Source organism: Nerophis lumbriciformis, linkage group LG31, assembly GCF_033978685.3.
Source record: "Nerophis lumbriciformis linkage group LG31, RoL_Nlum_v2.1, whole genome shotgun sequence".
Lineage (NCBI taxonomy): Eukaryota > Metazoa > Chordata > Actinopteri > Syngnathiformes > Syngnathidae > Nerophis > Nerophis lumbriciformis.
In genome coordinates this window covers 17,245,052-17,258,845 of record NC_084578.2, presented here as the reverse complement: position 1 = coordinate 17,258,845, position 13,794 = coordinate 17,245,052, and the positions used below count along the sequence as shown (strand labels likewise).

Below are 13,794 nucleotides of genomic sequence, written 5' to 3'. Positions count from 1 at the left end.
TCAAAGTACAAAAGATGTTATTATATCTTCAGATCGTGTCAGACATGAATACTCTGTGTATATCCACCATTATTTTATATTTCCTCGTGTGAAATCAAGCACATCGGGTAATTGTCAAGCCTGGAGTAAGCGTAGTCTGGTGGGAAATCAATCCAAGGTCTGAAAGCAGCAGCGTTAGGTGTATTGGACTGAGACCAAAGGATCCATTGTTGTTGTACGACACCTATTCCTTCACTCGAACTGTGAGTGCAACTGTCTCACATGATGCTGCAGACAATTTTCTATGGGTTTGATCGTTATAATTTGCATTTCATCGCAATTGCTTTCTCTGCATTTGGTGAAAATCTCTTTCATTTGCATCTTATTCGACATTACCAAATTCAACCACAGATGTCTTACCGTCAGTGATGAGAGCACGACTGGTCAGCACTCTTCCCAACATGAACTTGGTGATAGCCAGCAGAGTACACACAAATCCACTCAAGATGGACACACTGAAGAGGAAGTCATCCTAAAGGATAGAAAGGGCAAAAAGACAGATTATTTGATCACATTGACTTTAAGTAATGGACAACAATGAAAACTGGACATCAGTTGCATGCAGCCATCTTCCCTATTTGGAGTAACGTTCCCACTAGTCTCCTGGAAACACCTGCGTCAAGCTCGCCTGAACACATGCTTTCAGTCAAGGGCGTAGCACGAAATTCTGGGCCCTCATCCCACCCCAAACCAAATGTCGCCACCCCATACACACACTTTTGTTTGTTTACATGCACCAAAATACTAATTCGGGGGGTCGCTAAAGAGCATGCCGCTCTTTAGCGCTGCCCTAGTGGCTCCCTGGACCTCTTTCAGAGATGTGTGAAAATTGACAATTATGAAGAAAACATTTTTTTTGTTTTAATATATTTTCTGTAGGACACCAAACATGATACAAACATTCTTAATTGATAGACATACCACTGTTTATATTAAACATGCTTCACTGATGAGAGTATTTGGCAAGCACCGTTTTTTCCTCCTAATTTCAGCGATCCTTGAACTCATCATAGTTTGTTTACATGTACAACTTTCTCCAATGCTGCCGCAGAAAGCGGTGTTTTATGCCACTCCTTCTTTGTTTCATTTTGTCCACCAAACGTTTTATGCTGTGCGTGAATGCACAAAGGTGAGCTTTGTTGATTTTATTGATTTGCTGGAGTGCTTATCAGGCATAATTGGTCAATCCATGACTGCAAGCTGATCGATGCTAACATGCTATTTAGTATGTTCATATTGAATCATTATGCCTCGTTTGTAGGTGTATTTGAGCTCATTTAATTTCCTTTACTTATGTCCTCTGTGTATTTAATTTATATTTGCATGTCTCATGACACATTATCTGTATATAATATTAGCTGCATTTCTCATAGTTGTTTGTGGGCCATGTTGTTCCGGACCACAGCAAACGTTACCCAGCTTGCAAAGATTGCAATAAATCCATTAGAAGAAGACAGCCTGATGTTTCCTTAAACTTGAACACACATGTATACCTTTTGGCCATTCTGAGCCAGTAATTTCCAGAAATTATCTCATGTTGTGAGAAGCCTCCATTTTACTAATGATTTCCAATGTTGCAAAAATGTGTAGAATAAAAATTAAAATACAACATTTCTGTCAATGAAGATTTGCGTCAGCCTTTGATAGTAGACTAATATAGCTAATATAAACACTTACATAATGTGTTGCCTTCATTATAACAAATATGGCTCTTTCACCATTTTGGGTTGCCGACCCTGTACTAATTATTGCATTGATTTGGTTGAAACCAATTTTTTATAACCTTAATTAGGTTTTACATTTTTATAGACAGGATTAACATATCCCAGACATATCTAGAGAATCTCCCCAAATAATAAGATTTAGTTTTTTTTATATCTAATACAGTAAAAAGTGGCAAGGGAATAAATTTAAATGAATTAATTAGTCACTTAAATATGGTTATAAAATCAGTCAAGTTTTATTTTACTTCAGAGTGTAAGGTAGAGATTAGCTGTTACACAGAAATATGCATAATACAAATTATAATAATACATCATTATTATAATGAATGTGCTTTAGGTGTTAAATGGGTTCAGGCACAGTACGATATAATAAAGACAGAAACGTTTTCCCTCGTAAAGGTTTGGATTCCATTCTTGGCCAGGTCTCTTCTGTAAAATGCGTACAATCTTTGTAAAACACATCCAATAAAAAAAGATGGATTTAGGTTGAAACAGCTACTTAGAACACATGCAAACACGCGTTTTAGCTCACGCAAACCTGAAATAAGCAGGGGCGTCCATGATAACATTGCTTGGATGGCAACATATGTTGCTCCAAAACCTGTGAGTACTTTTCAGCATTAATGGTACCTTCACAGATGTGTAAGTTACCCATGCCTTGAGCACTAATACACCCCCATACCATCACAGATGCTGGCTTTTGAACTTTGCGCCTATAACAATCTGGATGATTCTTTTCCTCTTTATTCCGGAGGAAACGACATCCACAGTTTCCAAAAACAATTTGAAATGTGGACTTGTCAGACCACAGAACACTTTTCCATTTTGCATCAGTCCATCTTAGATGAGCTTGGGCCCAGCGAAGCTGGCGGCGTTTCTGGGTGTTGTTGATAAATGGTTTTCGCTTTGCAAAATACAGTTTTAACTTGCACTTACAGATGTAGCGACCAACTGTAGTTACTGACAGTGGTTTTCTGAAGTGTTTATGAACCCATGTGGTGATATCCTTTACACACTGATGTCACTTTTTGATTGAGTACTGCCTGAGGGATCAAAGGTCACAGGCTTAGCAGCTTACGTGCAGTGATTTATCCAGATTCTCTGAACCTTTTGATGATATTAGGGAACCTAGATGGTGAAATCCCTAAATTCCTTGCAATAGCTCATGCATTTGTTCACAAAGAGGTAACTCTCGCCCCATCTTTGTTTTTGAAAGACTGAGCATTTCATGGAAGCTGCTTTTATACCCAATCATGGCACCCATCTGTTCCCAATTAGCCTGTTCACCTGTGGGATGGTCCAAATAAGAGTTTGATGAGCATTCCTCAACTTTTTTCAGTCTTTTTTGCCACTTCTGTCAGCTTTTTTTAAACATGTTGCAGGCATCAAATTCCAAATGAGGTAATATTTGCAAAAAATAACAAAGTTTTCCAGTTCGAACGTTAATTATCTTGTCTTTGCGGTCTATTCATTTGAATATAGGTTGAAAAAGATTAGCAAATCATTGTATTCTGTTTTTATTTTACTATTTACACAACGTGCCAACTTCACTGGTTTTGGGGTTTGTACTAAACTTGTGCGTGGAGGATTTGAAGTGGACAGAATAAGAAGTGCAATTCATTTAGTGTGTCTGTCTTCTAAAATATGAAAATATATGCTGATCATTAGATCACCCACAACACAGAGGAGGAGATGTAAATATAATCATAGAGCACGCGCAGTGTGACCTGCCAAGACTTAAACTGCTCTGCGGGCGCTGTTTAACGTCTTAATTTAGTACGTCTGGAAAGTACTGTATGTGCCAACTGACACAGCTACGCAGGCGGCTGTGAGAAAACGTGTGATTGCGCTGCAAAGACAGACGATGGACAGAGAATCCTCCGTCCTATGTGTGTGTGTGTGTCAACATATTTTGACTGTCAGAAAGAAAATATACTCCACATATCGTCAATTCAGCAATATCGTTTTATACTTTTAACACTGCTGGATGACTTAGGTTGATTAAACAAATCAACTGATACAATTTGGTCTATTTTCCATTGAATAAATGTATTATTATGATATATGTCATACGGAAAAAAAACCTACAATATGCATTTTCTTGCGTTTGGATCATTCCAGATGCATGAGTGCGCTGCTGTTGTGATGGGTCACCGCTATGGCGTCACATTAGTGCCAAAAATCCAAGCGCATAAAAACTGTTATCGCGCGCTGATTCTCCACTTTGTGCGCGCGCGCGCGACACCCTTTTGCGCGCGCGTGGTGCCTTTTTGCGCGCGCGGTGCCTTTCTGCGCGCGCGCCGTCTCGGTCTGTGCGCTCTCTGTGTACTCCTGGCATCTCTCCTCGCGCTGTCTGTTTCTTTTTGGCACTTTGGGGGCGGGTATGCTTAGACGGCCCCTCCTTTCTGATTGGCTCTGAGCATTTTTCATATGACCAATGATTCTCCAGCGTAGCAACGTTGTAGCCATCTTACCTCGGACAGCTAGCCTCAATCATTACATTGATGTCAATGGTACATGTACTAATTAAATTACCATAACTTGCTCGATTTTCGACCAATTAACAAACGGTTTGCCTTGTTACAAATCTTATTACAAGAAGATGTGACATAAGATGCTGTACCTGTTGAAATTACCTCTTTCGCTTTAAAAAAAAAAATACTTAATTGTGCAACATAGTTGTGTAGGGTCAGTGTTAGTCAGTTCTCTGATTATTTTAAACTGTTTCAGAATACATTATTAAAAGGCTATTTTTAACATTTTAAAAACAAAATTCAAAGATTATTTCATTAATTTTATGGCTGAATCAAAAGAAATTCCATAAATTAGAAAACAAATGTTCAAGAAGAAGTGAAAATATAAAATAATGTTATGGTTGGATGTTATTGCTGGTGGACCAGTTCTGGCTGAAAGATGTGATTACGGTGTTTGTTGTCTTATTATTTATTTGGGTCAAATTTTGTATTACCCTGTATTGTGTTTATGTGGTATGAAATAACCTTCATCAGCGCGCGACATTTTTTTATCCACTTCTTCCTCTGTAAATCTTGATACATATTGACGATGACCCGCCCTGCTATACTTCTGATTGGCTCTGAGCATTTTTCGCCTGACCAATCAGAAAGAAGGGGCTGTCTAAGCATACCCGCCCCCAAAGTGCCAAAACGAAACATGACAGCGCACAGACCGAGACGGCGCGCGCGCACACGAGGTGGAGAATCAGCGCGCGATAACAGTTTTTATGCGCTCTGATTTTTGGCACTAATGTGACGCCATACACCGGCTCCCTGCAGTGTGCGTGTCAGCGTGCTAATAATAGTTTCTTGTCTTGATTGCGATCCTATATTGATTATGGATGCGTGCTGTTCGCTCAACAATATAATAACATGAATGTGGAGCGAAATGAGTGTTTCCATGCACACATAATGCTGGTAGTACACTACAGGAGCGCATAAACTTTTTTCTACTCCTTTGTGGAGCACCATAACCATAAAAGTCAAAGCAGATAGTAACTGAGCACAAATGTAACTGAGCACACTTTAGAAAGCTATGTTATCCATTGGAACAGTTGGCTTGTAAATTCTACCAGTTGCAGTTAGCTACTATGTGTAATGTAGTATTATCTTCCTTGTTTAAAGCTCAACGAGCTGAAATTGCCCCGTAGCGTTTTGGAGGAACACTGCAATAGGCCACAAATCGAATTAGAGCTAGTGCATATAAAACGAGGACTTCATTTTTCACAGACAAGTGTGAAAACACAGGGAGAACGAACTATAGCAGAAAACGACTAATATGTGCGTCTAAACATACTCTATGTGGTGTGTGTGCGGCCCTTCTGTCGCTCTTTCACACAGTGGCAGCATGGGACGCACAATCTCAGCTTTCTATATTAAATCAGACAGCTCGCTTTGAGAGGCATCGAACCAAGACATGTCGCAAATAAGGCTTCCCAATTTCTGCACTCTTTATTCCCTCAATGCAATTTTGCTGCTTGAAAAGGAGAAACAATAGTTCACTTTTTGTTCCACTTTTTCCAGTTATGCTTCGGACTTTGAACTCATTAAACTGTGACGAACACACAAAATCTCGAAAAAGGTTATACTCAAACCATAAAACCGTTTTTTCGCCTGCTTTTTATGCTTTCGAAATGGGCATCTAGAACATTCCCTCGTGCACACTTTGGTCCCGTTGACAGACCTTATGATTTGAATTCCATGTACTAGTGATGCACGTCACTGGAAGCAACGGAATTTAAAAGGGAAAATCTATCTTCATATTCTAATCCAGGGGTCAGAAACCTATTTGGCTGAGAGAGCCATGGACATACTTGCCAACCTTGAGACCTCCGATTTCGGGAGGTGGGGGGGTCGGGGGTGGGGCGGGGGGCGGCGTGGTTGGGGGCGGGGTTAAGATATATATATATATATAAGAAATACTTGACTTTCAGTGAATTCTAGCTATATATATATATATTTTATTACACACATATATATATATATATATATATATATATATATATATATATATATATATATATATATATATATATATATATATATATATATATAAATAAAAGAAATACTTGAATTCCAGTGTTCATTTATTTACACATATACACACACATAACACTCATATACTCATTGTTGAGTTAAGGGTTGAATTGTCCATCCTTGTTCTATTCTCTGTCACTATTTCAGAACACAAACATTATACAAATATACATTATAAAATCAATAAGAAAACGGGAGCTCTAATTTGGGAGTCTGAATTAGGATCAGAAGTTCCTATATAAACATTGCGTACTCACGTCGCCTTTTTGTATTGATCACTGCAGCTGTGCACTGGATTCATTCACAAATACAAACTACAACTCACAAACACTTTAGACTTAGGCTCCACCATCAGAATGTGTACTTAAACTTATAAAGATCACATGGATATTATTCAGTGAGTTGATTCACCAAAACTAACCTGTTATACAGGAGGAAAAAGCACACAGGACGTTTCAATTGTTCACAGACTGGTCGCTCTCATCAGAATGACAAGACACTTCCGGTCTGCAGGTGATAGCATTCAATTGGGAAGAAACGCCCTACTGCCCCCTACTGACCAATGTGAATATTGATAAATGTGTAATGACAGCTCCAAAAACGGATTCAAACCACAAAATAAAATAAATAAATCAACACAAAAATGTGACACATTATGGGTGGGTCACATATGCATGTACAGTAGATGGCAGCATTGTCCTGTTTAAAAGTGTCATAACATTGCTGTTTACGGCAGACGAACTGCTTTACGGTAGACGAAAACTTGACTGCTGTTGTTGTGTGTTGTTACCGCGCTTGGAGGACGTTAATGAAACTGCCTAACAATAAACCCACATAAGAAACCAAGAACTCGCCCTCGATCATTAGCTGTTTATATTGTGGGAAAGCGGACGTGTGAACAGGCTGTCAACACGTCACTCAGGTCTGCATGGAGCTGGAGGGGGCGTGGCCTCCAGCTCCGCCTGAATTTCGGGAGAAAATTTGTCCCGGGAGGTTTTCGGGAGAGGCGCTGAATTTCGGGAGTCTCCCGGAAAATCCGGGAGGGTTGGCAAATATGGCCATGGAAGCCAAATATTTTAAAATGTATTCCCGTGAGAGCCATATAATATTTTTTAACACTGAATACAACTAAATGCGTGCATTTTTAAGTAAGACCAACATTTTTAGAGTATAATAAGTATCTTATTCTTTTAAATGACATTGTTCTTCTGAAGCTAACCAATAATAAATAAAATACTTCTTACCATTAATGCGACTTCTTGAACAGGTGCGGTAGAAAATGCATGATAATGTTTTATATTTTGAACGTTATTTTTTAACACTGTGATTACCAGCGGAATTATTAATTACTTATTGTGTTAAGCAATGTCAGCTAAGATTTATCTGAGAAACAGATGCAGTCATCAAAAGAGCCACATCTGGCTCGAGAGCCATAGGTTCCCTACCCCTGTTCTAATCAGTAACAGAGCATGACGTGGCCAGGATTACATTTGGGGTAAAATTTCATATGAAGCGCCTTGTCCATCTATCCATCAATTTTCTACCGCTTGTCCCTTTTGGGGTTGCGGGGGGTGCTGGAGCCTATCTCAGCTGCATTTGGGCGGAGCGGGGTGTACACCCTGGACAGGTCGCCACCTCATCGCAGGGCCAACACAGATAGACAGACAACATTCACACTCACATTCACACACTAGGGCCAATTTAGTGTTGCCAATCAACCTATCCCCAAGTGCATGTTCAATAATTTACATTTCACATGATTTCTATTTACATTTCACATGATTTCTACACACAAAACGGGCCCCCCAAGGACAACGGTATTATACCGACAGCGTTTCACATCAATTTCATGTGAAACCAACATTAGTTACGTCAGTATAATTTAATGTTACCGTTATGTTTAAAGCACATTTTGGATCGGATCATTTCTAAAGTAAAGTGGACTGGAGTTGTAGCGGGCTGTGCATAAACAAAGATCGTATATTAGGAGAGGATGATCTACCGCGTGGTGATGTACAGCACACACGATGTCCAGCACGGTATAGCTCGGTTGGTAGAGTGGCTGTGCCAGCAACCTGATAGTTCCTGGTTCGATCACCGCTTCCGCCATCCTAGTCACTGCCGTTGTGTCCTTGGGCAAGACACTTTACCCACCTGCTCCCAGTGCCACCCACACTGGTTTAAATGTAACTTAGATATTGGGTTTCACTATGTAAAGCGCTTTGAGTCACACATTAAGAGTGTTACTAAAACGGCCTTCTTTCATCTCCGTAATATCGCTAAAATTCGTTCCATTTTGTCCACTAGCGACGCTGAGATCATTATTCATGTGTTCGTTACGTCTCGTCTCGATTACTGTAACGTATTATTTTCGGGTCTCCCTATGTCTAGCATTAAAAGATTACAATTGGTACAAAATGCGGCTGCTAGACTTTTGACAAGAACAAGAAAGTTTGATCAAATTACGCCTATACTGGCTCACCTGCACTGGCTTCCTGTGCACTTAAGATGTGACTTTAAGGTTTTACTACTTACGTATAAAATACTACACGGTCTAGCTCCATCCTATCTTGCCGATTGTATTGTGCCATATGTCCCGGCAAGAAATCTGCGTTCAATGAACTCTGGCTTATTAGTGATTCCCAGAGCCCAAAAAAAGTCTGCGGGCTATAGAGTGTTTTCTATTCGGGCTCCAGTACTCTGGAATGCCCTCCCGGTAACAGTTAGAGATGCTACCTCAGTAGAAGCATTTAAGTCCCATCTTAAAACTCATTTGTATACTCTAGCCTTTAAATAGCCCCCCTTTTTTAGACCAGTTGATCTGCCGTTTCTTTTCTTTTCTCCTCTGCTCCCCCCTATCCCTTGTGGAGGGGGAGACACACAGGTCCGGTGGCCATGGATGGGGTGCTGGCTGTCCGGGGTCGGGACCCGGGGTGGACCGCTCGCCTGTGTATCGGTTGGGAACATCTCTGCGCTGCTGACCCGTCTCCGCTCGGGATGGTTTCCTGCTGACCCCACTATGGACTGGACTCTTACTGTTATGTTGGATCCACTATGGACTGTACTCTCACAATATTATGTTAGACCCACTCGACATCCACTGCATTCGGTCTCCCCTAGAGGGGGGGAGTTACCCACATATGCGGTCCTCTCCAAGGTTTCTCATAGTCATTCACATCGACGTCCCACTGGGGTGAGTTTTTCCTTGCCCTTATGTGGGCTCTGTACCGAGGATGTCGTTGTGGCTTGTGCAGCCCTTTGAGACACTTGTGATTTAGGGCTATATAAATAAACATTGATTGATTGATTGATGGAGAAAAGCGCTATATTAATATAATTCCCTTCCCCTCCTTCCCCCTTCACAAAGTATATTTGCAGTAGTGTTGTCCCGATACCAATATTTTGGTATCAGTACCGGTACCAAAATGTATTACGATACTTTTCGGTACTTTTTGATAATTCTCTAAATAAATAGGACCACAAAAAATTGCATTATTGTTTTTATTTTAACAAAAAAATCTTACAGTACATTAAACATATGTTTTGTATTGCAAGTTTGTCCTTAAATAAAATAGTGAACATACAAGACAACTTGTCTTTTAGTAGTAGGTAAACAAAGGCTCCTAATTAGTCTGCTGACATATGCAGTAACATATTGTGTCATTTATCACTCTGTTATTTTGTCGACATTTTGAGGGACAAACTGTAAAAATTGATTATTAATTTACTTGTTCATTTACAGTTAATATCTGCTTACATTCTCTTTTAACATGTTCTATCTACACTTCTGTTAAAATGTAATAATCACTTATCCTTCTGTTGTTTGGATGCTTTTGTCATATTGGGGCGGTCGTAGCTTACTGCGAGGTTTGTTCTCCCAGGATGCAAACAGACTATTCCGGACAGGACTTGAACATATTTAATAATCAATTAATCCTACACATCACAAAAGACAGGAACTAAAACAAAAGGAAAGCGTGCCGTTCGCACGAGAGGCTAAAGAACAAAAAGAACTTAACGCAGGAAACATAGACGCTAACACTTAGCATGAACTATGGACATAGAACAAACAAGACTTACTGTGGCATGAAACAACTAACATAACTATGGCATAGCACAACATGAAACTGTGGCATGAAACCAATAATGACGCCTGGACGACTGACTGGCAAAGACAGGCTTAAATAATGGTCTCTTGATTAGAGCAGGTGCGTGTCCCGAACACCAGAGGCAAGTGAAACTAATAAGTCGCCATGGTAACTAAAACAAACAAGGGTGCACAAAAACAGGAAATATTGGAGTCTAAAACTAACAGAACATAACAAAAACATGATCCGGACCACTGATCATGACAGCTTTACATTAGTTTTGGATGACACCACAAATTTAGGTATCAATCTGATATCAAGTCGTTACAGGATCATACATTGGTCATATTCAAAGTCCTCATGTGTGATTAGTGATTTAGAAGTGGCCAAAACACTGCCGACTGCGGCTGGACTTTAGCCGCTAGCTAGCTAGCCATGTCTTAAAGCACCTCTTGCAGTGGGCAGCCGAACATGCTCCTCTGCTCGTAAACCAGCAATGACACGACGTGACGACGACGGGGGCGTGGGGTACCGGTACTTTTTAGAGGCGGTATAGTACCGGATATGATTTCATTAGTATCGCGGTACTATACCAATACCGGTATACCGTACAACCCTAATTTGCAGTCAGTCATATCATCTTCTTTTTGTCACTTAAATAAATACCGAGCACATGACCTCGGTGTCCTCAATGGTATGGCCAGGGATACTCAGTAAACAATCCTTAGTCATCAATATGCATTATTACGATACAACGATAGTAGTCAGAAAGACATGTTCCTCTGTTCATGTGTTTGTTGAAAAGTATGTATTTTCTTACCACTTCCGGGGGCATCCTGGTGACCAGGTTATGGATGGCCTTTCCAAGGATGCAGAAGGAGCAGAGCACAAACAAAACACCAAGGACTACGCATGCTCTGCAGAAAAAGAACGAGACACAGGACTTTAGCAAGTATAATCTGGGTGCATCAAAATTGTATTTTGAAGCGACATTTCTTAGTTACTGTGTTGTTTGAATCAGGATTCCAGAAACCCGGATAGGACTAATTATTTTTTCTAAGTGTCAAAAAGTCGGACATTTTTTGGTCAAAAAGTCTGGATTTTTTCTAAATTTTAAAAATCTGAAATTTTTTTCTGTCAAAAACTTGGGATTTTTTCCAAGTGTCAAAAAGTCTGGATTTTTGTCAGGTGTCAAAAAGTCTGGATTTTTTCTAAGTGACAAAAAGTCGGACATTTTTTGTCAAAAAGTTGGGATATTTTCTAAGTGTCAAAAAAGTCGGGATATTTTCTAAGTGTCAAAAAAATCTGGATTTTTTATAAGTGTCAAAAAATCTGGATTTTTTCTGTGTCAAAAGATTGGGATTTTTTCTAAATGTCAAAAAGTCTGGATTTTTGTCAAGTGTCAAAAAGTCTGGATTTTCTCTAAGTGTCAAAAACTCGGGATATTTAACTGTCAAAAAATCTGGATTTTTTTCTAAGTGTCAAAAAGTCGGACATTTTTTGGTCAAAAAGTCTGGATTTTTTTTAAGTTTTAAAAAATCTGAATTTTTTTCCTGTGTCAAAAAGTTGGGATTTTTTCCAAGTGTCAAAAAGTCTGGATTTTTGTCAGGTGTCAAAAAGTCTGGATTTTTGTCAGGTGTCAAAAAGTCTGGATTTTTGTCAGGTGTCAAAAAGTCTGGATTTTTTCTAAGTGACAAAAAGTCGGACATTTTTTGTCAAAAATTCGGGATATTTTCTAAGTGTCAAAAAAGTCGGGATATTTTCTAAGTGTCAAAAAATCAGGATTTTTTCTGTGTCAAAAAATTGGGACTTTTTCTAAATGTCAAAAAGTCTGGAGTTTTGTGAAGTGTGAAAAAATCGGGATATTTTCTAACTGTCATAAAATCTGGATTTTTTCTAAGTTTTAAAAACTCTGAATTTTTTTTCTGTGTCAAAAATATAGGAATATGGGATTTGCACCAAGCGCATACACAAGACACAGACTTCGTATAATCAGACAGCCGAGAGCAGAACCAATTAGAGATTAATAATTTGTCAATTACTCCCATGAACATTGACACTTTGTTAGTACCGTATTTTTCGGATTATAAACCGCAGTTTTTTTCATAGTTTGGCCGGGGGTGCGATTTATACTCCGGAGCGACTTATGTGTGAAATTATTAACACATTACAGCTCATTGTCTACTTTTGGAGTTGGCAGAGTTGTTTAGAAGCGACACCGAGGAAGAAGATTTAATCGGATTTAGCGATTAGGAGTGACAGATTGTTTGGTAAACGTATAGCATCTTCTATATGTTATAGTTATTTGAATGACTCTTACCATAATATGTTACGTTAACATACCAGGCACGTTCTCAGTTCGTTATTTATGCGTCATATAACGTATACTTATTCAGCCTGTTGTTCACTATTCTTTATTTATTTTAAATTGCCTTTCAAATGTCTATTCTTGGTGTTGGATTTTATCAAATAAATTTCCCCAAAAAATGCAATTGATACTCCAGTGCGACTTATATATGTTTTTTTCCTTCTTTATTATGCATTTTCGGCCGGTGCGACCTATACTCCGGAGCGATTTAAAAATACGGTAGTAACCATTTTCCCATTCCCATAAGGATGACTTGCACTAATAGACATTTAATATTATTTGGTGTGATTTCCATCCATCAATCTATTAAGCAAAATGATACACTTTGGCTTTATACATTTTTTTTAATTTAAACCAAGGTTGATAAGTGGCAGTAAGGTTTATCCTGGAGACAGTAGAAACTTCAAAAGGTAATTCTAAATTCAACACAATTTATGGGGAACAACAATCGTAATGGTGCGTATCAGCAACTCAAGAAATCAAAGGTTAACTTTTTTGCAGTGCGTTTCCATGCATTAAATCATTTCTCAAATAATTCGGCTCAAAAGTTTTTCTACAACACGGGCTTTTAAAAAATCAGATTAACACGCGGATTCTTTTAAAGAATTTTGGAAAAATGCAGAATTGTTTGATTCATTAGACTTTGGCATTATAATTTGGGGGTTTCAGTGCAATACAACATCAGTAGGTCTGAGACTAATCAAATTAACTGTGCGAATGTGAAGGTGTAAGGCAGGGGTGCTCACACTTTTTCTGCAGGCGAGCTACTTTTTAATTGATCAAGTCGTGGGGATCTACCTCATTCATATATATAATTTATATTTACTTATTTATGAAATATATGTTTTTGTTAACAAGTTAAAGGTGTTTAATGATAATGCAAGCATGTTTAACACATATAGTTAATATTGTTAAAAAATTAAAGGTGTTTAATGATAATACAAGTATGTTTAATACATATAGTTAATATTGTTAACAAGTTAAAGGTGTTTAAAGATAATGCAAGCATGTTTAACACATATAGT

At 38.7% G+C, this 13,794-nt stretch overlaps 1 protein-coding gene across 1 annotated transcript in view; it reads right to left on the bottom strand.

The window, feature by feature from the left end:
• LOC133574212 (transmembrane protein 163a-like) overlaps positions 1-13,794 on the bottom strand; it is a 121,485-nt gene that overhangs the window by 8,095 nt on the left and 99,596 nt on the right. The window contains exons 5-6 of the mRNA XM_061926307.1: positions 11,222-11,318; positions 400-511 (exon numbers count right to left, since the gene is read on the bottom strand). Of these exons, the coding sequence (XP_061782291.1) occupies positions 400-511; positions 11,222-11,318 (209 nt within the window). The remainder of the gene's footprint in view (positions 1-399; positions 512-11,221; positions 11,319-13,794) is intronic.